At 45.4% G+C, this 24,551-nt stretch overlaps 1 protein-coding gene across 9 annotated transcripts in view; it reads left to right on the plus strand.

Moving 5' to 3' along the window:
- Positions 1 to 3,386: 3,386 nt before the first annotated feature.
- GRIK1 (glutamate ionotropic receptor kainate type subunit 1) overlaps positions 3,387 to 24,551 on the plus strand; it is a 547,486-nt gene continuing 526,321 nt past the window's right edge. For 4 of the 9 annotated variants that reach the window (XM_088481656.1, XM_088481659.1, XM_088481663.1 and 1 more), the window contains exon 1: positions 3,390 to 4,032. In XM_088481656.1, coding sequence (XP_088337782.1) covers positions 3,900 to 4,032 — 133 coding nt within the window. In that variant the 5' untranslated portion in view covers positions 3,390 to 3,899. Of the gene's footprint in view, positions 4,033 to 24,551 lie in introns of all 9 variants that reach the window. The other 5 variants (XM_088481660.1, XM_088481662.1, XM_088481658.1 and 2 more) reach the window with 4 other exon arrangements.

Raw genomic sequence — 24,551 nt, forward strand, 5'->3', positions numbered from 1 at the left:
GAGTGCCTAATCCTTACCTCCCCCAGATGGTGCCTAACCCCCCCCCTTTCCCTAGCCTAACCATAAACCTCTCGGGGGGCTGCCTAACTTTAAGTCCCCCCGGGAGTCCCTAAACCTAACCTTCCCCTCCCTCGGCTAAGAGCTCCCGACGCCCGGCTTACCTACATTCGGTATGCCAGGCGTCGGGATTTTGGCGTGGGGCTAATGATAGGCGTTGGTATTTAGATGCCTATCTTTAGTCCCATGCTGGGCTTTCACTGTCGGGAAAAGTGCCGACCGCCGGGATCCTGACTACATCCCGGTTGATATATATATTTTAGAGATGTGTGAGTCCGGATTTCTAAAATCCGAACACACCCGAATTTGGGGATTCAAGGTTCGGATTCACTTTTGTGACCTGGTTTGAACCGACACCTGGCCCGTTCTTTTGCCGGTTTGGAACTCGGATTTAAAAACCGAAGTCGGGTTTTGGATTCGGACATATTAGCTGTTTTTATGGAAGGATTTGTGTACAGCAGCGAAACTAAAATGCTTTGTGGCTCTTGTTCAGGACCTACACTGCTTGGCAGCCATTCCTTCCCTGTCCACTAACAGTGTCAGGGACGTGGGTACATTGTACACCACACAGATTACACCTCATATTTCCTCTATTGAGATCTGTCCCATGTACATACATTACACCTTTCTGGGGATTCTTCTGCATTTTCCTGCTATACTGTAACTAACATTTTTCAGATGAATTCATTAGAAACATTAGTCAATATCAATAGTCATATATATTAAAGCTCTTATCACCTGGGCACCCATAGATCGGAATCGGTATGAAATACCGCCGGCCGCGGTTCGATTCCCGTCAGCGGCAGCCCGACATGAGCAGAGTTCGGAGCAGTGGAAGCCCGACAGCGCTGGAAATCCCGATCGTGGATAGGTGAGTATCTACTAACCTAACCTAACCCCCCTAACCCTAACCGTCCTTAGGGGTGCCTAACCCTAACTTCCCCCCCAAGTGCCTAACCCTAACCACCCCCTTCCCCGCTGCCTAAACCTAAGTCCCCCGGAGGGGTGCCTAACCCTTAGTCCCCCCCAGGGGTGCCTAACCCTAACCCTCCCTCCCCCTAGCCTAACCCTAATCCTCCCGGGGGGGTGCCTAACCCTAAGTCCCCCCCAGGACCCCTAAACCTAACCCTCCCCCTAGTGGCTGTCCGCTCGCGGCACCCGGCATCACTACGATCGGGATGCCGGGCACCGGTCTCCCGGCGTCGGGGAAATGCCGGCGTCTACATCTAGACGCCCGCCATTTCACCCTTGCCAGGATATGACAGTCGGGAAGCCGGCTGCCGGTATTTAGGCAGTCGGCTTCCCGATTGCATACCCATAGATCTACTCCAACCTACAGTACATACTTTATGTGATAAGTGTCTCATTTGGTGATTGAAAGTCTGTTTAAGCTTGGTTACTCTAACATTATATTTTAATACCATTGTTTAAAATGGGATGCAGTTAAGATGCCAACGGTTGAAAAACCGGTGCTGGAATCCCAACCCGCAGGCAGAATACCGGCACCAAAATCCTGACATCACTTGAGATGCCGACACCGCAATCCCAACAGCCGGCATCCCGACCATAAGTATAGTTGGGTGGGTTAGGTCTAGGCCGAGCAGTTAAGTTTAGGCACCACCGGGGGGCTACAGTTAGGCTGCGGGCAGGAAAGTTAGGTTTAAGCACCATCAGGGTGGGGGGGGGGGTTTGGGTTAGGTACTAAGGGGGGAAGGTTAGGTTTAGGCACCTAGGGGGAGGATTAGGTTTAAGCACGGAGGGTTAGGCTGCGGGCATGGGGGTTAGGTTTAGGTGCCACCGGGGGGCGGGGCTTAGGCACTAAAGGGGAAGGGTTAGGTTTAGGCACTACCAGGGAGGGTTTGGGTTAAGTTGCGGGGGGGGGGGGTAGAGTTAGGTTTCAGGAAGGGAGGATTAGATGGTGAAGGGGGGTGGGTTAGGATATTTACCTACCATGCCCGTCGAGATTCTGAGCATCGGGATGCCGCTGTCGGTCTTCTGACCACCGGCATCCCGACCGCTGGTCTCCCGTATGAATTCTGTCTAGACTTGCTAGCACAATTCACTGTGAATTATTATCTATATAAATAATCTGCTAAGGTCTGTCCTATCTCCAACATGAACATTGGGAACCGGGCTGCGCCCTATGGGTGCTTCTCCGTGCAACGGCTCCCACTGCAGAGAGTGACGGGACAGGTCAGGTTGGAGGATCTCTCTGTGCCGGAAATAGGCAACTATACAGCTGGAAAGGGGCGGGACAAAGCAGGAGGCGGAACAGGGCAGAGCAGATGGGGGACCAAGTTGACCTGGCATATGCCGGTTCCCTTTACTACTTACTGATAATAATAATAATAATAATAATAATAATAATAATAATAAAATGCAAGCATAGACAAATATTTGTAAACATAAAATTATTTTTAAACAAACAATAGCTTAACATACAATTGAGCTCTATACCCTGTTAAGTTGTGTGATGCCCTGCACATGACATACATCATGTTTTAGTCTATCAGTGCTAACGTGTGTAGGAGGCTGCATGCTGAATGCCTGATTCACACAAGCCCCTAGGAAAATACTTTAAAAAATTGATGCAAACATTTTAAAAAAAAATTGTATAATTTAACAAATTAGTTGATACTGGCGTACAAAAATATGCATGGAATCTAAATATCTAAATAAAAAATGGTATTTATTTTTCTTCAATATGACAATGTTGTGAACTTTTTATGGTTTTATTTCCTGGCTAGTATAACAACTTTGTGGCACAAAAATATAACCACACTGAACATGACACACTCTCATCTCAGCATGTTACTATAGAAACTGTCTTGGCTCCAGCTCCTGCAATCCACAGAGGGTGGTACAGGTGCAGCATGTAGGTATATATGGTGAGTGACAGGGAGTCAGAGGAAGGGTGACTGAAAAACTTGCACTGAACATCGGTAACAGAAGGTGACAATTACAGTTCAGTCCCATCCCTGCTGCTGGGTCTTGTAAGCTCTTGAGTCTTCAGTCCTTGCAGCCAGTGATGCTGATGATGTAACTCTTCAAACTAGCAGATATGTTTATCAGAGCCTGGCAGGGCATTCTGTGAATTGTAGTTCCCCAACTGCTGGAAATCCTCAGGCTATCCTTGTTTCAAACAAATCTTATATCTTTGCACACAAGTACCCCCAGAAATAGAGCTGTCTAAGCACCTGGGGTGACTACCCATCATCCCTTGACCTTTCTAAGCTGTGCACAAGCCAGTCCCTGCCTGCTCTATCGATCCCCTCCACTAGTTTATTCATCAGGAGCAGGTGAGAGGCTGCTGTAACCTTCCCCACTATTGGAGCTACATGCACTGATCAGTCCTGAGGGTGGTCCCAGCAATTCTCATTGGGAAGGAAAGGGATGTGAGTTGTTACTTTGTACTTACATGTTGCTGCTGGTGGCATTGCAGACTTAATCATCATCATCCCCTCTTCTCCACTCCCAGCCAAACATGGAGATTAGACTGCTGGCTTTTATCATCAGATTCCAAGCAGCAGAGATGCAATCATCCCCGGCCAGGGGAGCGCTGTAAAGTACTTGCAGGGAGTGAATGTGGCTCAGACTGGAGGATAATCTGCTGGAGATCAGAGACTGTGCAGGCTTCCTGCTCACTGTGCTGCTGCTGGAGTGGGCTCTGGCTGGTGGGCTGCTGGAGAGGAGAGGGGCCCCAGGGAGACAGTGATGGGCTAGTGTGGGGGCCACACTCAGGAGCTGAGAGAACAAGTGACATAGGATGAAGGGGGGATCTCGCTGGCAGCATCTGCTCCTTACAGCCTGGGAATAGCTCCTGACTGCTGGGGAATAAGGGAATGCCAGGCATATGCAGCACAGAGCCGTCATTGTGTACCATGGATCTCTCTGCCAGCTGTGGACTTTTACTCCCCCTTCTCTGCATTTTCACTGGCATCATCCCCCAGACGTCCCAACAAGTACTACGGATCGGTGAGTGCAAATCTAATCAGTGACCTGCAGTGCTCTATGCATTGTACTGTATGGGGCTGTAACTCTGTGCATTGCACTGTATGGGATTGGGAGCTATTTGCATTGCACTGTATGGGGCTGTGAACTGTGTGCATTGCACTGAATGGGACAGTGTACTGTGTACATTGCACTCTGTAGGGGGGGGTGTACTCTGTACATTGTACTGTATGGGGGTGTGTACTCTGTACTTTGCACTGTATGGGATTGTGCAGTGGGTGCATTGCACTGTATGGGGGTGTGTCCTGTGTTTATTGCACTGTATGGAGCAGTGTACAATACACATTAACTGTATGGGGCTGTGCACTGAATGTATTACACTGTATGGGGCTGTCTACAATATGTGTTACACAGTACGAGGCAGTGTACAATACACATTACACTATATGGGGTAGTGCACTGAATTAATTATACTGTATGGGGCTGTGCACAATAAGCATTACACTAAATGGGGCTGTGTATTAAATGTATTGCACTGTAATCGGGCTGGGGGGATGTGTCCTGAATGTATTGCATTGTATAGGGCAGTGTACAATATCCATTACACTGTATGGAGCTTTGTATTGAACTGTATGGAGCTATGTACACTATGCTTTACACTGTATGGGGCATTGTACAATACACATTACAGTGTATGGGTCTGTGCACTGAATATTGCATTGTGTAGGGCTGTGTACAATATGCAGTACACTGTATGGGGCTGTGCATGGAATTTATTACACTGTATGGGGTAGTGTGCAATATGCATTACATTACAGTATATGGAGCTGTACACTGAATGTATTGTACTAGATGAGGCTGTGAACTCTGTATCGCACTGTATGGGGGGCTGTGTCCTGCATGCATTGCACTTAATAAGGCTGTGTACAATACACATTACGCTGTATACTGCTGTGCACTGAATGTGTTGCATTGTATGGGGCAGTGTACAATATGCCATACACTATATGGGGCTGTGCACTGAACGTATTGCACTGTATGGAGCTGTGTACTCTATGTATCGCACTGTATGGAGGCTCTGTGTCCAGTATGTGTTGCACTGTATGGGGCTGTGTAACAATACATGTTACACTGTATGGGACTGTGCAGTGAATGTATTGCACTGTATGGGGCTATGTACTCTATATAGCACACTGTATGGGGGAGGCTGTGTCCAGTATGTATTGCACTGTATGGGACTGTTTACAATACGCATTACCCTGTATGGGGCTGTGCAACTAATGTATTGCACTGTATGGGGCTGTGTACTCTGTGTATCAAACTGTATGGGGTTTTGTACAATACATAGTACACTGTTTGGGGCTGTGTACTGAATGTTTTGAACTGTATGAGGCACTGTATGAGGCTGTGTACAATATGTATTGCACTGTATGGTGCTGTACAATGAATGTATTGCACTGTATGGGGCTGTATACTCTATGTATCACTTTGTATGGGGGGCTGTGTCTCATATGTATTGCACTGTATGGGGAATCAGTATGATTTACCGCCGGCGGTTCAAATCCCGACAGCGGAAGCCCGGCAGTGAAGATCCCGACAGGTGAGTATTTTTTCTGTTTACTAACCTAACCTCCCCCTGTAACCCTAACCCTCCCTTAGTAGTGCCTAAGCCTAACCTCCCCTCTTCTCCGCAGCCTAACCCTAAGTCTCCTGGGGGGGGTGCCTAACCCTAACCCCCCCCCCTTCCCCAAGCCCAACCCTAACCTCCCCTCCAAGTGCCTAAACCTAACCCCCCCTCTTCTCCGCAGCCTAACCCTAAGTCTCCTGGGGGGGTGCCTAACCCTAACCTCCCTCTGGGGGTGCCTAACCCTAACCCCCCCCCCTTCCCCAAGCCCAACCCTAACCTCCCGGGGGGCTGCCTATCCCTAAGTCCCCCCCCAGGAGCCCTAACCTAAAACGTCACCGCCCCCCCTCCCCGCGGCTGTCCGGGATTTCGATGCCTGTTATTAGACACTTGCCGTGATTAGACAGTCGGGATGCCAACCGTCGGCATTTAGACCGTCGGCTTCCCGACTGCATACCCTGTATGGGGCTGTGTACAATATGCATTATACGGTATGTGGATGTGCAATCTATGTATCGCACTGTATGGTGGGGCTGTGTCCAGTATCTATCACACTGTATGGGGCTGTGTTATGTATGTATTGCACTGTATGGGGCTGTGTTATGTATGTATTGCACTGTATGGCAGATTAAGGTAGACTTTTGTCATTTGATACTAATGAGTATAGAATATATACATGTAATTCTATATACTCACCTTTGTTACCTATGGTTGGTTTGCCGAACTCTTAATCAGATCCCTGTATTAAGCTTTTTTAACCTCCAAACTGCCCAGGTGCCCATTGTGCTCCCCCGGCAGGGGTGGCTGCTGATGTGAGAGGGGGATGATGATGATGATGATGATGATGATGATGATGGGAGTATTCCCCAAAAGTACCAGGATACTGAAAGTACCAGGATACCCGATGCATAGGGAGCCACTTACAGTAACACGGACAAAGTGCCTCAGACTTTCTCAGGTCTGGCTGTCATAGAGACACGCTTGTTCTAACAGCCGGCTGCTTCTTCTCATCTACACAGCAGTTTATATACCTACAGTCTGTTATTATATCCCCCTATATCCTTATCTCAGCTGACATATAATCTATATATCAGCTGAGATAAGGATATAGGGAGATATAATAACATAGAGTGTTACGGTGCAGGGCAGTATTAGTTAGGTAGCAGTATACTCTTTTTTAAATATTCAATGTTAATTTTATTTCATTTTCAGTAAAGAATGTATTGTTGGGCACTTTGACTAGCCGACAAGTTTATTTTACAAAAGATTGTCAGGGCAATGTCTCATGTACAGTAGTGACATGAGCCTGACCCGTGCCCAGACACAGCGCATTTACATACAGCTCCCGGGGCAGCGCTAACTGGTAAAACATCCCTGGATTAGTGGTGAGCGACAATAGTGACTGTGTGCGACATAAAACTGTGCAAGGACATTGGGATGGCATGGGGGTGTCTATAATGATTACAGTGGCCATTTGTCCATTTAGAGTCATAGCATATGCTGTATGTACAGTACTGTACTTTGAAAACCACTGATACCCTTTACAGCGTTAGAGCGGACGTGTAATATATATCTGTACTATGTGTCACTGTTTGCAATCAGTACGTATTGACCCAGCGTAAGTTACTGCACACGGCAGAGAAATGTATTATTTATTTGCAGAGATCTCTTTTTTTTTTCTGAATGAAGTTCTGCTCCGTTGATTTCATTCACTGGCACAAAACTGCAGGATTTTTCTCTTTATTCTGCTGTACAATAGTGTAAAGATCCTGCAGAACTTAGAGCGTGCACGTACGGTGTAATTCCATATACATATCACACAGTATAATGTGGTATAATAGCGGTGGTGTGCTCAGTGAGTATAATGCACAGAATGTAGACGCAGAACCCTGTGAGACTTGGGTGTAGGGGAATTCATATTTACTGTAGCAGCTGTGTGCTCCTGTGTGTACCAGTCTCACTTGGTAGAAAAGTTATTATGAGTGACTGTGGTTTACACACGTTACCTAAAAGACAATTAGACAATAGTATCCCCACGGTTAACGTGAACGGGGCGTTGCACTTTAAAAAGCCATTAAAGGTAAACTTTATGAACATCTAGGCTATACTGTGGGGTCTATGGGGTCTAGTTACTAAGCAGTGTTAGGAGGCAGAGTGAAAAGTGATAAGGTGCCAGCCAATCAGCTCCCAACTGTCATTTTTCAATCACAGCCTGTGAGATGACAGTTAGGAGCTGATTGGCTGGCACCTTATCACTTTTCACTCTGTCTCCTAACACTGCTTAGTAATTATGCCCCTCAGTAACTAGAGTTATCTAGCAGTGAAAAGCGTGGAGAAGTGGAGAAGTTGCCCATGTCAACCAATCAGCTCCTACCTGTTATTTTGTAGACTGAACTTGCTAAATACTACTTCAAAGCTAATTGGTTGCTATGAGCAATTTCTCCATCTTCTCACTGCTTGATACATAGACCCCTGTAACCTCATAATTACTAAGGACTGATGATGTTTCATAGACTTGTGGTATCACCGTGTGAGTATAAAAGTCTGTAACTTTCTTGGAAAAAGTTCCACTTTGTGTAGGGGTTATTAAGTGAGCACCTATGGTTATTCTTGAAAAAACAAGCAATGTGTGATCATACAGAAAGGGTCATTACATCTCCCTGATGGGTTTCCTAATTATAGGAAACAGTTGGGATGTCCTAATCAAATCACTTTCAAATAGGTTTGGAGGCTTTGGGGTGACTTCTTAAGCTGGCCACACACTACACCAACTTTCATCCAACCATCCAACTAGCTGATTGGTTGGAATGAAAATCTGGTAACGTATGGGAGTAAATGATGATCAGCAATTTGCTCCTAAATGCCAGAAAACAGATGAAAATGGTCGTCCAGACAAGTTTGTTAAATGTTTGATCTAAACTATTTGTTCAAACAAAAGTTTTTGTCCATTTCCAGCATTTGGGAGCAAATTGCTGATCGTCATTTGCTTTCATACCTTAAAAGATTTTCATTCCAACCAATCAACTAGTTGGCTGGTTGGATGTAAGTTGGTCTAGTGTGTGGCCAGCTTTACACACCTGTGATTTGATGAGGTTCAACCTGGAATTAGTACGTTTTGGGTTTTCTTTTTTATGTGAAACTGTTTATTAAAGGTATCACATAGTGCATTACATGGGAGGCAGAACAGGCTATAAATACAAATTGTTGAATAAAACAGTTGACACAATCTAAGTCAAGCATACAGAAACGAGGTTATAATGCCTGGATAGACAATCCGATAACGTTATTTATAGAAGCAGAAGACAAGATCAGAGAGAAAAAGAAAAGAAAAAAAAGAGCGTGATTGGAAATAAGAAAAGTAATGAGAGGGAAAAAGCCAAGATAGACGAAGGAGGGAAGAAGGGTGATGCATCCACTCGGGGGGCAATCCCTGTAAGGTAGGGACACACTGAGACACTCCCAGAACCTGGCAGAGTTTAGCAGACTGGAAGGGTTTGGTTACGGAACTGAGCCTTATAGTTCCAGGTCTTATGCCAGGTACACACTAGACCAGGCCTGGCCAACCTGTGGCTCTCCAGCTGTTGTGAAACTGCACATCCCAGCATGCCCTGCCACAGTTTTAGCATTCCCTAAGAGCAAAACTGAAGCAGTGCATTTTAGACTTGTAGTTTTACAACAGATGGAGAGCCACAGCTTGGCCAATCCTGCACTAGACAATATGTCATCCGATCCGGCGGATCAGACGACATATCGGGCACATCGGCCAATGTGTACCCACTATGTTGCTGATGATTCGCGCTCCCGCCTGTCAGCGTCATCGTCCGTCGGGTCTGTATGCAGGTCCGACGGGCGTTATCGTCAGCGGGGGGCCATGCTGCTTTGATTCAGTCGCTGCCGGCATCGGCAATTGTGTTTGCACTTGCCGATGTCGACACCCCCTCCAGGTCCCGCCGCTCGTGATATCGCGCTGGGTACACAACGTTTAGTGTGAACCCAGTATTAGGAGACAGAGTAGTTTATGTTTCTAGTAGTTAATAGGCTACATGAAAATATTTATTATCAGTTTATTTATTTATTACCAGTTATTTATACAGCGCAGACATATTCTGGAGCGCTTTACAGAGATTATCTCAATGATTCACATCAGTCCCTGTCCCAGTGGAGCTCACAATCTATGTTCCCTACCACATGTACAAGCACACATACATACACACTAGGGTTCATTTTGTCAGGAGCCAATTAACCTACCAGTATGCTTTTGGAGTGTGGAAAGAAATCAGAGTACCCAGAGGAAACCCACGCAGGCACGGGGAGAATATACTACCACACAGTTAGGACCTCATACAGAGGCGGTCGCACGGAGCGATTGGACGTAGCGAGCCTTGTTTTTTTTCAACTGCGCATGCATACATATGGCAGTGCGCGTGCGCAAGCCTGTCTTTCCGACCGCAGTCCTCTTGCTCGCTAGTCACTACGAGGTCGTAGCTGTGATTGACATTTCGTGCCATTTGTGGGTGGTTACAGGGGAAGGTGCTTGTGAACGGGGGTGTGGTGGCTCGAACGCAGGCATGGTTGACCTTAAAAAGGGCGTTTTAAGGGCGTGCATATATTACTGAGCGAGTCATCACACACGTCATCTCGTTGCAATAACGATGCTACTGCTCGCAGTGCTAAAGGTAGCCCAGGGTCTACCTTAAGCATTGCGAGTGAAGGCGATGGTTTCGGCCTCAACCGATGTCTGTAGGCAATTAACAATGTAACAGGTGTTAATCGTCCTGACGTAGGTTGCCGCCTGCGACTGACTCTGAATTAGCCCGTAGAGATAGGAGGTATGCTTTCATTGTTGTGGGTGTTTCCGCGCTTACGATGTGCGTTGCGATTGAGCGCTCGGTTTGCATATTTTCGATCACTTTGGGTGCGACCGATCGCTCCCGAGCGACCGCCTCTGAATGAGGTCCTTAGTACCATGGTGGGAATTGAACTCAAGACCTCAGTGATGTGAGGCAGTAATACTAACCATTACACTAACTGTGCTACCCCCCAAAAAAACATATATGAGATTTTGGGGAATGGGAGAGAAACATATTTATGGTTGGAGGGGGTGTATCCACAATGGCAGTGTTTAAAAAAGATTCCTGACTTCTGGCAGAATCTTTTTGGACAGTCTCATCAAAGCTGAAGTAAACAACTGCTTCCGTGTACAGAGGGTAATGTAATGGATACACCAATTGAGCCTTGTAATAGTGTTTGTTAAGGACGGGGACTCGAAGATATCCTTATGGATCTATGGAGGATTTGTGAGTGGCACTAGGATTCTTTTTGGAACATCTTAAAAATAATAAAAGCGTATCTGGGGGTCTATTTACCAAGACCCAGCGCTAATATTCATTATGGCTGCTGCATTTTGCAGTGATACATGATGTCCTAGCACTGCAAATTACCATGCCAGTTCTTTACTGGGAGCCTTGGCAAAAACCTTGCACCTCAGGGAGGGTCTTCGCCAAAATGCATATCCCTGTGCATGTGCTTAGTGGTTTGACCCAGATTGGATCCAGTGAAGCATCTCTAGCTTCACTGGTCCCCGTAGCCCACTATTAGAGGTATTCAATATGGGAGCGAAAAGACTGTGCTGGACTTTTCGCTCCACATCAGAGATTATCCTGGGATAAAGTATCGGGCGCGCGCCCACTTTATCCCCGTATTCAATATAACAATTACGAAAACGGGAAGCTGCGAAGTGGGATCTGTGTAAAAAAATGAAATTTTCCTGGAATAAATTGTAGGACCCCCCTAAAGTTGTGAAAACATGGGGGATCACTATGGGTACCCCCGTTTTAGCCTGCAAATGAAAGTCGGGGATTTAAATGGCCGCAGCAGGTGTTTTTTCCCGACATTGAAGAAGTGTTGCAGAAGAGCACTTAGGTTTTTTTTTTTTCGTTTTTTTTATGTGGTCCCATCAAATTTGGGGTACATGAAAATGGGTACTAGCATATTTTTATGTCCCTAAAGTAAGTTTTAAAAAATTCTGCAATTATGCACCTGCCGCTATAAATCTATTCTAGAAAACATCTGCCGCATACATGCAGAATAGCCCTGAACCTATTTCCCTATTTTTAAACACTTTTTTCCCATTTTTTTTTTTTTCACCCTAATTTTTAAAATAATTTTTTGGGGTGTCACTATTTTTTTTTAAAACTTTTTTTGAAAGTTATTTTTAAAATGTTGTTCCCAGGGGTGCAGGGTGCATTTTTTTTAAGCCTGCACCCCTAAACCCCAATTCTGCACTTTTTTTGGTGAAAAGTTATCCCCGTTTTTTTTCAAAGACTTTTCGTACCTGCGAAAAGTCTTTGAAATTGAATACGGTGTAAAATCAAAACCTCCGAAAATGACGTCATTGGTGCTAAAACATCGCAAAAACTGCGTTTTCGCTCCATATTGAATACCCCTATATAGCTGATGTTATCCTGAGATGACTATGCATTTCGACGCTTTTTAAATTGAGTCCAGCTTCAGTCCCAGAGAGTTCCATGGGGGTGGCAGTCAGAGCGGTACCACAGGAGAAATCACTAATTTCTCTCAGATTTACCTCTTGGTAAATTGTGAGAAGCTGACAAAAGCCCTTTTCTCCAGCACAAACGCAAGAAAAAGACCTCCTCTTAGCTTCATAGATAGAACCCTTTGTATATGATTGGTAGGGCTTGCAAAATATATAATAGTTTTGTCAGTGCCTAACCCTAACCTCCCTCCAGGGGTGCCTAAACCTAACCCCCCCTCCCCGCACCCTAACCCCCCCTCAGGGGTGCATAACCCCCTCTGCCACTAGTCTAACCCTCCCGGGGGTGCCTAACCCCAAGTCCCCCCGGGAGCCCCTAAACTTAGCCCAACACCCCCCCCCCCGTGCAGCTGTCCACCCGCGACGCCCGGCTTACCTTCGTTCGGAAGAGCCCGTGGCGGGCCCCGGTAATAGCGGGCGTGGCCTAATCGTGGGAGGCGTGGCCACGCCCCCATGCCGAGAAAAAGAAAAGATTTGCAGCGCCGCCGCTGGGGAGAGGGGGCGCTCTGAGCACCCTCAGCCCAGCGCAAAGCCAGGGGGGGCGCAATCAGTGTGATCGCTCCCCCGCACAGGCATAGGAGACTGCTGTGGTTGTTGCTCAGCAGCCACGTGCAGTCTCCAACTGCAGCTCAGCACACGCTGTGTGCTGGGCTGCTGTGAGGGGGGGGGCTGTGGCGCTGGACCCGGGCCCCCACCGGGCCCCTCAGGAAGCCTGGGCCCGGGTGATCTGTACCCGCTCCCCCCCGCCCTCTCGGCGCCCCTGATGGCAGGCATCGGGATTTAGGCGGGTGGATAATGATAGGTGCCAGGATTTCACAGTCGGGAAGCCGGCGGTCGGCATTTCGACCACCGGCTTCCTGGCCGCATACCCCTTCCAGCATATGATCATCTTATATCAGCCGTCCAATTCTGAGTGACCTGGTGCTAAAAGGGATGGAAAATATTCACTATATATATTGCATCAAGGTTACTAGTCAGAAAAATCCCTGTAGTCGGGACTTAGCTCAGCGAGGCAGCAATAGTACGTCGCCTTCTTCTAAATGACAGACCTGACTCCTTATTAGTATAAAACATTTGCCCTTGTAAAGTCTGGTGAGATTAGATAATACCATAAAGATGTCTATGTATTGAGATGACACTGTACATGGAATTATTACCGTGTGACATGTGATATTAATTAAATTAAAAGCTTTGTGTAATGAGGTTATCATGACTTTTTACTGTGGTTGAGCTGTAAATTGCTTTGGGTATATTGTGCTTTTGTATAAGGCTTATTTTGTGCTAAAGGATATAAACTAAATGATATCACGTCTTAATTATGAAGGTCTCAGGGTTGTATGGATATTGAAATGGGTATAACATAGGACCTGACAGCTGGCAAGCTATACCCAAAACATGATCATATTTATAGGAATACAGGACCGATAGATAAAATACATTTCTCACTGTTACTTTGTTGCTATATGACTCTTACTGCTCCCAGTCTTGTGTTCCAACATGAGGGACTGCATAGAGTCATTGTTATCTCCTTGAAAGTAGAAAGTAATAGACAGGAGTAACTGCAGATTAGAAGTTATTCAAATGTCAAACAAGCTGGAGGTGACTATTAGGGAGAGTGATGGAAAATGGCCTTTATCTCTCAGAGTAGCAAGGTACCACTCTTGGGACCAGATTCGATTAAGTTCGTGGTCCCGTTGGAGCCTCGCACAATGTGTCTCCATGAGCTCTTTCTGGCACTAAACATAGCTTCATTTTGCTTGCACCTCATCTGGCTGAATATTGCATCAATATTATATTCAGAGAGTTGACTTGTTCTAGGCAAGGGATTGACTAGGTCACCTTATTACAGATGTGTACACCTTTCCTCAAAATTGCGCCAAATAGTCCCGTTTGGTGTGCCATGAAAATATGACTAAGCTGCGGCCGTGCATCTTTTTCCCTCAATAATTTACTCAATTTGTATTTTGATTTTTGGGGGTTTTTTAACGGTAAAAGCACGAAGTACGTGTATGCTGTACGCCATTAGCGGATTTACATGCTAAAGCAGTGCGGAAATGATGCTAATCTGAATAAAAAAGGCAAGAGACCACAGACATGTGTCACGCCACTCACATTAAGGGCCAGATGTACTAAGCTCTGAAAAGTGATAAACTGGAGAGTGATAAACCACCAGCCAATCAGCTCCCAACTGTCATTTTTTCAAACACCCTGTAACATGACAGTTGGGAGCTGAGTGGCTGGTAGTTTATCACTCTCCAGTTTATCACTATTCAGAGCTTAGTACATCTGCCCCAATAATTAATTAACACAGCCACGATTGCGAGAAAAGTACAAATTCTAAGCCCTCAGTACACTACGGTCGTGTTTGTGCGGCTGCAATGTGAATAAGACGCTGTGTGGTGCGAAATATATGCTAAAGTGCACAAATTCAAAACTGGATATCCATGGCGCAGCATCTAAGCGTCTTGCTCCACATGTGGCAAAAATGCTAGGTGTATGATCACACATCTATATATTACATTTCCATCTATAGATTATGTTCTGAACTTACAGGGATACAAAATCCTGTAGTCAATCAGATAATTGGCATGTTAACAGCAGCACTAAGTATTTCAGCAAGTGTGCTGATCTTGTGGGAGTCAGTGCATTAGGGTAGCGAGGGCAGGAGCAGAGTCATGTTATGAGGAAGGGGTAGCGGCAGAAGCATGGTCCTCCTGCAGCAAAGCTACAGTACTTGAGTTATTTCAACAGATGCAGGAAGATTTGGGGGTCTATTTACTAAGCAGTGTTAGGAGACAGAGTGAAAAGTGATAAGTAAGTGATAAGGGGGCCTATTCATCATACCTAAAGTTTCTCAGGAGGTAATTAGGCTTAGAACTCACATGGAGTTCTACCTAATTACCGGAGGAATTCATCATTCCTGCTCCCCATAACTATCTATTCCAAAAAGCTGTAATTTTTGCGATGACAGCTTTTCAGGAAATAGATAGTTTTCCCTCTCTACACTAACTGACCGCAGCTGTAATCAGTGCTGCGCATGTGCTGTTACATCTGTATAACCAACGCATGCGCAGCACTGCCTACACCTGCGGTAAGTTTGTGTCCCCCCTCCGCTCACCTGCCCCTCTCCTCCCCTGCTCACCTGCCCCCCCCATGTCCAGCACTTACCTGTCCGCGCAGCAGCCTCCGGCTCCGACTGCTATGCTGTCATGTGTTCTCCCAGCACACCACAGTACTGTTTAGAAAATAAAACAAGAAACGTTTTTGTTTTCCTTTCTAAACTTTATTGTGTTCTGCTGGGAGAACACGTAACAGCATAGCAGACGGAGCCAGAGGAGAGACCAGAGCGCCAGAGGGAGACGCCGGGGGACCTGCCCAGCTGGAAGCAGGTAAGTGTTACATACTATACGCCACCTCACAGTGGCAGATAGTGACACCATCAAATTCCGAAAATACATAATTTTACGGAATTTGATTAATACCATAATTACTAATGTATGGGGAGTGTGGAAATTAACGCAGGGGGACTTAGCAAGGAGATATCAGTGATATCTCCTGTGCTAAGTGTGTTCATGAATACTAAAATAACGTTAATTAAGGAAAATGTCCTTAAAAAGTTATTTTAGTGTTGATGAATAGGCCCCAAGGTGCCAGCCAATCAGCTCCCAACTGATATCTCACAGGCTGTGTTTGAAAACTGACAGTTGGGAGCTGATTGGCTGGCACCTTATCACTTACTTATCATTTTTCACTCTGTCTCCTAACACTGCTTAGAAAATAGACCCCTTGGTGTTACATGTCTTTCTGTAAGAATTGTAGGACATATAACCAGCTTGAGTTACCTTGCGGCATCTTTCATCCATGCCACCAATGCCACTGATGTAGTTTCTGACCTGGACTGACGCCTCTGACTGCTCATGGCATAAAAAAATGGTTACAGCACCCAGATGTAATAAATGCTATACAGGAGGAAGCCATGTTTCTGAATACCTTAGTACCACTATTGAAGACGTACATTCTGTCTGGATCTGAGGGCCCGATTCAAACCCGCTTGCTAGGAAGCGTTCGCACGCTGCCAGACAATTTTTGCATTCTGCGCATGCATATGCATGGCAGTGCCTGTGCGCGAACCAGTCCAAGCGATCGGGAAGCGTTCGCTCGCTGCGCATAGACTGCCCAGCTGAGTGAGTGACAGGAGAAGCCGTTTGTGGGTGGTGACGGGTATTGGTCTGAGAAAATGGGGGAGTGGAGGTGCGAGTGCAGGTGTGCCTGTGCGTCTCAACGCTGTTTCAGAGGCGTTCATAATTAAGATGCTGCGTCATAGTACACATCACCTGGCTGGATTGTACACTGAAGTGCTTGCAGTGCTTGTGGTAGGGTATGGTCAACCACAAGCTCTGCGTTGGCTCCCGATGGTTGCATATACTTCCTGTAGATGCCGTTTATAAGTGGGAGTAGCACGCAAAGACATAGTGGGCGTGCTTATGCCTTGCCGTGCGATCGCCTGCCTTGCTGTTAGCCGAATTTGCATACGCATCTAGCGAGCGTATGCATATAGCGAGCGTACGCATCTAGCGAGCGGGTCTGAATCAGGCCCTGAGTGTGATCCACAGACTTTCCCTGTATAGTAGCTGTTTATATCTACTACTTTATTTTCCATTTACGTGCACTCTAACTGAGGCGTAATTATATATCACAGCGGTGGAACAGATTGAAATGAGATGAGAAAGTAGTAAATTGGAAAGCGTAGGAAAAACAACCACTGGGAAAAAGATCAGAGAAAAGACAGAACGCAGAAGGGGTGAGCGGCACAGACGGAAGAACAATAATACACCCTACACATAAAAGAGAATAAACTGAAATGTTTTTTTTTTACCTTACCCAAAACCACCATTACTTTTATTTTGCACATTAAGCTTTATGAACTAAGTGAAGCACATCAATATAATAAGACTCTTATACAATGAGCGCTGTTAGGGCGGTCAGCCGTTTTGATGATGAGGATAATAATTGTATTTTGTGTTGCACTTTATTTCTATAAAGAGGACCCGACAGCTGTCAGCGAATGGACTGTTGCGGACCACATTCAGGGCCTGATTCTCAGTCACACGCTAGGCAAAAAGCTGCCGTGTCTAGCGATTCTATACAAACCGCACGTGCGCCACACCATGCATTCACACTTGTCGGTGGCTTTGAACGTGGCCGGTTCTCTGCATCCGTGAAATGGGTGTTACTGGGGTGGTAAACGTACTAAAGGTCGATTTCAAACCGATCTAAATCGATTGTGTTTCTGGAGTTAAATCACACAATTACTGACAGACAATTTTTTTTATTTGCGTTTTTTTTTTTTTTTTTAAATGGTAGTAAATGTGTGAATTAGTCCCAGAAACATAACATCGATTTTGATCAACGTGAAATTTAATCAAATTGATTGACATCGAAATTTACCCCTTGGTGTCAGCTGGGCAGCGACCTTGCAAATGCGCACAAGTGGTTCGAGTGTTGCCAGACTTCCATGCTATTCTGAGGCGTGCTTACAGATATGGGACTCTTATTCTGAGGCGTGCTTACAGATATGGGACTCTTATTCTGAGGCGTGCTTACAGATATGGGACTCTTATTCTGAGGCGTGCTTACAGATATGGGACTCTTATTCTGAGGCGTGCTTACAGGTATGGGACTCTTATTCTGAGGCGTGCTTACAGGTATGGGACTCTTATTCTGAGGCGTGCTTACAGATATGGGACTCTTATTCTGAGGCGTGCTTACAGGTATGGGACTCTTATTCTGAGGCGTGCTTACAGGTATGGGACTCTTATTCTGAGGCGTGCTTACAGGTATGGGACTCTTATTCTGAGGCGTGCTTACAGGTATTTGACTCTTATTCTGAGGCGTGCTTACAGATATGGCATTCTTATTCTGAGGCGTGCTTACAGATATGGCACTCTTATTCTGAGGCGTGCTTACAGATATGGGACTCTTATTCTGAGGCGTGCTTACAGATATGGGACTCTTATTCTGAGGCGTGCTTACAGATATGGCACTCTTATTCTGAGGCGTGCTTACAAATATGGGACTCTTATTCTGAGGCGTGCTTACAGGTATGGGACGCTTATTCTGAGGTGTGCCTACGCACCCCTGACTCCACAGGAATGCATGGTGCGATCACAGTGTGCGTCATAGCGTACCGTAATGTATGCTGCGGGTAATCGCATGGTGCAATGCGTGCGCACATTTGTAGCGCGATTGGCAAGGATGTAAGAGGACACATCTGTATGATAAAGGGACGACCATTGCAGACGGATCTCTTGCATCCAGAATGGAGTAGGTGACATTCTGACATTCAGTACTGATAGTCTGGTTTACATGCATTAGGAATCTCTAGTCTAGAGTGATTAAGGAATGAACGCACAAGGAGCCATGTTTAGTTCTCACGAGTGGAGATATAGGGGCATATTTATTAACCCTTTCTTTGCTAAGGGCGAGTGGCTTGAATGGCGGTGAAAGTCGCTTTGGGTAGATTGGTTTTGCCATGTGAGGAGAAATAAGCAAACTAATGGTATTCTCAGGAAATGTCAATTATTCTGAAAACAAAAAAAAAACCTGCATAAATAATTCCTGATACTGACGTTGGAATGTGACCAGCCCAAAAAGTGCTAATATAGGCTTAGCAGCAAAGGGTTTAATTGGGGAAAACTCTCTCTCCACTTAGGGCTGATTCAGAGATACACGTAATGCCGATATTTTCTGCAGATCGAGCGATTGTTTGCCTCGGTGCATGCGTGTAAGCCGCTCTGTGCATGCGTGTAAGCCGCTCTGTGCATGCGTGTAAGCCGCTCTGTGCATGCGTAGCAATTGTTTTGCGATTATGCTCACACAGAGGATTCACTCGCAAAGTGAGTGACAGGTAGTCAGCGTTTGGGGGAGGTAACGCAAACGCAAGCTTGTCTGAGGATTTAACCTCTGTTGCAGTCTCCTTCGAAGCATGAGAGCTCTCTGTGTGTCAGCAGAGCTGCAGTATATGAGGCAGGTCAGACTTGACTGACAAGCTGCGTGACTGACCGATCTGCATCGATGTTACCGATGTTTACACTGTTGTACGTCGACGGACAAAGAATGACAAAGAATGAGAAGGCAGCGGTGGCCGTCCCTTTGCTCATGTAAGCTTTGGAAACATTAGCATATTTTTGTAGTTGCATTCTGTGTGAAATTGCACCATCTCTGAATCAGATCCTTAGTGTTTCCTCCTATTTATTATCGGCTACTACTGATTATAGCCATCAGTGAGGCTATCCCGTAAAGGTTTACATATATATATATATATATATATATATATATATATATATATGTATCATACTTGCCTACACTCCTGGAAGTCACGGGAGCCTCCTGATCTTTCGGGCAGCCCCCCGCATCCCAGAAAGTGTAGGCAGATCTACCGCTCCTGCCCACTTCCTAGTGAAGCGGTTAGGATGGGGAGAATTAATAGGCAATTCGCCAGTCCACTAGGAGGGGGCGGGGCTAAATGGTGCACTTTGCATGATTAGCCCCGTCCCCTCCTCACAGCCCAGCGAATCGCAGACTTTTCTAGGAAAAGGGGTGGGGCCTACTTACGTCACCAGTCCGGCCCCGCCTGGTCTGCAGCAGCAGCTCTCTGTGCTGCTCCCGGAAAGCATGTATTCTGAGTCGGTAAGTATGATATATACACACACACAAGGGCTGATTGAAAAGTAATAAGACTGCCTCTGCTTTTCTGTCCCATAGGTAAATATATATATATATATATATATATATATATATGTCAGAAATCCACTGCACTCGCCACTCCTAGATTTGGGGTGCAGACCTGCACTCGCCATTCCCAGGACTGAGGTGCAAGTGGCCTGTGACCACATTGCTTAAATAAATAAAAACAGAAAACCCAGCACTCACCATGTTTAAACACTCACAATGATGTATAAATAAGTAAATAAATAATGGGGATTTAGTTCATGGATTGATCAATGCATTTAAGCCCGCAGCCCACATCACGGGACCCCACTTTCTGCAGGTCCTACACTATCCGTCACACTGATGGAAACCTGTTAGCTGCTATCACATAGTTTAGACTGAAAAAATGTTACCTGGTTTAAAGCTCACCTGCCAGCTAATGGCTTTTAAAGGTAAGACAGTCACCTGACATAGCTTCTATCACACTACCAAAAAGACAGCTGACACAGGTTAATATAAACGAGTTTGCACATGGGGTGCATGAGAGAGCTATGATCACAAAAGGTTAATAAAAATTAACCACATAAACAAAGTCAGAAATCCACTGCACTCGCCACTCCTAGATTTGGGGTGCAGATCTGCACTCGCCATTCCCAGGACTGGGGTGCAAGTGGCCTGTGACCACATTGCTTAAATAAATAAAAACAGAAAACCCAGCACTCACCATGTTTAAACACTCACATTAGCTGGCAGGTGAGCTTTAAACCAGGTAACATTTTTTCAGTCTAAACTATGTGATAGCAGCTAACAGGTTTCCATCAGTGTGACGGATAGTGTAGGACCTGCAGAAAGTGGGGTCCCGTGATGTGGGCTGCGGGCTTAAATGCATTGATCAATCCATGAACTAAATCCCCATTATTTATTTACTTATTTATACATCATTGTGAGTGTTTAAACATGGTGAGTGCTGGGTTTTCTGTTTTTTTTTCTTTTTATATATATATATATATATATATATATATATATAAGCAAGGTACCCATCAGAATACTGGATCACACTTGCGCAGAGGCTCCCTGCACTGAGCTGGTGAGGGCTAAGGGTACTCTTACCGCTGCCGGGCAGTATTGACGTGGAGCTGAACATCACTTAGCTGTTCCGTTTATATTTTTATAAATATCGAGGGTAAATTAGAATTTTACATGGCTGTGATAAGTAATAGAACTGGATGTATCAAGCATTGCATTGTGGATGTAATGCGTCCCGCCACTGATCGCACGCATAGCGGCTTTTAGCACCGCCGTATTCATGAAGATTTACGCAAAGTACAGCTCTCCCGATAAAAGCTGTCCCTTGCGGTGTGGGTACTTCTGGGTTTATGACCCGGGAGTCTTTCTGCCTATGCGCAGCCTTCGGATAGATGGCGCCATCGGCTATTGGATCCCTTTCAGGGAGAACTCAGATAAGAAGCCCATAAGCTTCTATTAGGCAACACCATCTATAAACGGCATTGCCTAACGGGTACAAGCTCTGGAGCTTGGTGCACATGGAAAATGCGGTCAGACCTCCGAAAACTGGATTTTCGGAGGTTTGACCGCATTAGTGTTGATTCCTCCTGCCCATTATCACCCCAGCTTAGTAAATTGAACCTATAATATCAAATGTGTCTATAGAAAATAACTTGGGGTCCAGTGTCCATTGCTCAGTTTGATTATATACAGTCAGCAGTGAACACTGACAAAACAGAGGTTTGAGATTTTAGAGAAGGACATTTTAGTGTAATGAGAAATGGTTTATGTGATGCCAAGCAGAGGAGCGCAGGAACAGTGGGAAAAACAAAAATGCATTATTTAATGTAACAGAACTGTGTGCCAGATATGTTAGTAAAAGCAAGTGGAAGAGAGAGCCAATATAGCTCTCCAAGAAATTGGCTAAGAAACCTGGATATAATACATATAAGCAGAGCCAATCACAGGAGAATAAAAAACACTTACAGCTAGTCTAAAAGAGAAACAACATACTAAGGAGTACACAGAAGATAAGATGACTGAACAAACATTCTTTATATATATAAAGTAAAACGTTAGCAAACTAAAAACAAAACAAATACAGCCCTACTGCATACTTGCCTACTTTTGAAAAAGCATTTCAGGGAGATTGTGAAAGCAGCACCTATGAGTGCGGCTGTAAAGTGGGCGTGTACTGCTATATCTGGGAGGCGTGTCATAAAATTGATTTACATCCACATGTAAATGAGCCCCAAAGCAGTTAGTAATATCTACTTGTCGATGAAAACACACTGATACTTCTCAGAAAATACATGTAGCCATAGGGATCATTGTGCCTTATAACCAATGCAGGGAAATTATACTAATGACGCCATTTGAATGTATATATCTCTGAGTTTTCTTTTATATAACAGCTACATAATAGGGGTAAGGTGTAATCAGGGAGATTGCTAGACTCTTCAGGGAGTCAGGGAGATTGCTGCTATTTCAGGGAGTCTCCCTGACAGTGAGGGAGAGTTGGCAAGTATGCCGTAAATCCTGTGAAATCGTATCGCAGGGCATTCTGTGATGCTTCCCCATGCAATTGCATGGGATATGTAATTTATCATGGACAATGTGAGTATATGTATCACTGTTATCCTCCAATTGCTAACGACAACTCAGGAGGATAAATCTTTTTTTTTTTTTTTTATGTTTTTCTATTTTTGTTTTTCAAAATAAATAGGACCCAAAGAGAGAAGTTTTAAGGCTAAGGGGTCTATTTACTAAGCAGTGTTAGGAGACAAAGGGAAAAGTGATAAGGTACCAGCCAATCAGCTCCCAACTCATTTTTCAAACACAGCCTGTGAGATGGCAGTTAGGAGCTGATTGGCTGGTACCTTATCACTTTTCACTCTTCTCCTAACACTGCTTACTAAATAGACCCCTAAAACTGAATGGGTAGAGAAAAAAAAATGCAGACCACTTATAGTACAATCTTTTTCTCTATTTCATTGTTGAAAAGTCAAAAATTCGCCTACACTAGCAAGGCCGGATAAGGACCGCATGGTCTAGTGGTTGAAAATATCAAGAGCCTATTAAGAGAAGTGAAAGAGCTGAGGGCCTGATTCAGACCCGTTCACTAGGATGCGTTCGCAAGTATGCAAATCCCGCTATCGCTAGCAAGACATTAGCTCGCCCACTATGCCGTGTGATCGCGGTATGTATTTAGACGCCCACCAGCCTGACACAAGACGCCCACTTTCCCTTAGTAACACACATCATCTCCAGGAAGTGTATTAAACAATCGGTAACATCGGACCCATACGCAGCACTTGTGGCTGACCATACCCTACCGCAAGCACTGCGAGGCGAGTGCTGCTGTGTGTAATTCAACAATTTGACGTGTATGCTGACGCTGCGTCTTAATTATGTACACCCCTGAAACGGTGTTCAGATTCACAGACACGCCTGCGTTTGCACCACCACACCCCCGTTACCATCGACCACCCCCTGTCACCACCCACAAATGGCACGTCCTGTCACTCTTTCTAGCAGAGCGTCTATGTACAGGTGCGAATTCTTCCCGATCGCATGGACTAGTTTGCGCACGCTCACTGCATCTTATACGCATGTGCAAATTGCAAACATCAGCAGGCTACGTGCGAACGCAGCCTAGCGAACAGGTCTGAATCAGACCTTGAGACCAGTGCTGTGTGGGTGTGGCCAGTACTGTGCAGGTGTGGCCAGTGCTGTGTGGGTGTGGCCAGTGCCGTTTGGGTATGTACAACCCCTACACTATCAGCCCCAATGTCACATCATTTTGTAAAGAAGATAGAAATACAATTTCAATACTTATGATTTATGGCCGACAGTATGGTCATCATTATGCTGTCATGATGATGGGCCTATTTTAGGAGGCCTGGTGCTGGTTGTTGGAAAATAGGGGGGACCCTAAGCTATTTTAACCCCCAATTTAACAATTGCAAACCTGGATAAGAGGTACAGGGCTGGATATGGATTTGGGGTCCTCAGGCATTTTTTTTTTAAATTAACCATTTCTTCTCTTTAAACATAACAAAAGTCTGCACAGATCATACTGATTTGTGCAGTGCTTTGGTCAAATGCAGCGCTCACAAGCAAGTCTATTTTTTTTTTCATATACTATTCATCTGTGATGTTTCTGTGGCTTCTATCGACAGTTAGTAAATCCGCGGTTGCTGTCTAAAGTCTGGCTTTTTTCCGATTTCCCAGTGGATTCGCCTTTAGTAAATCTCTGATTGCTAAATCAATGGAAAATCGCACCCCCCCTCAAATCGACACTTAGTAAATTTACCCCTGAATCTCTTCAATAAAATAAGTGTTGACTAATTCCGCAAGGAACGCACGCTAGCAGACGCACGCACTCGTCCACTACGAGAATATGCTAATTAATGCGTACACACGGAGACCGCAGTACAAGATGCCGATGTCCAGCTCCATATTAAGCCGCCCATCTCCCTCTACTCACAGCCCCATCAGTACGCAAGATAGCGTAAACATCGAGAACCATCGGACCCATACGCACAATAGTGACCTGCCGCAGGATTTTGTCCACTTCCTGTGTACAGCTTACGGTATTGCTGCGTATGCCGCCGCACTGCCTTAATTATGCACGCCCCTATAATGGCG

The sequence above is a fragment of the Taudactylus pleione genome, unplaced genomic scaffold (assembly GCF_031769625.1).
Source record: "Taudactylus pleione unplaced genomic scaffold, aTauple2 ptg000276l, whole genome shotgun sequence".
NCBI lineage: Eukaryota > Metazoa > Chordata > Amphibia > Anura > Myobatrachidae > Taudactylus > Taudactylus pleione.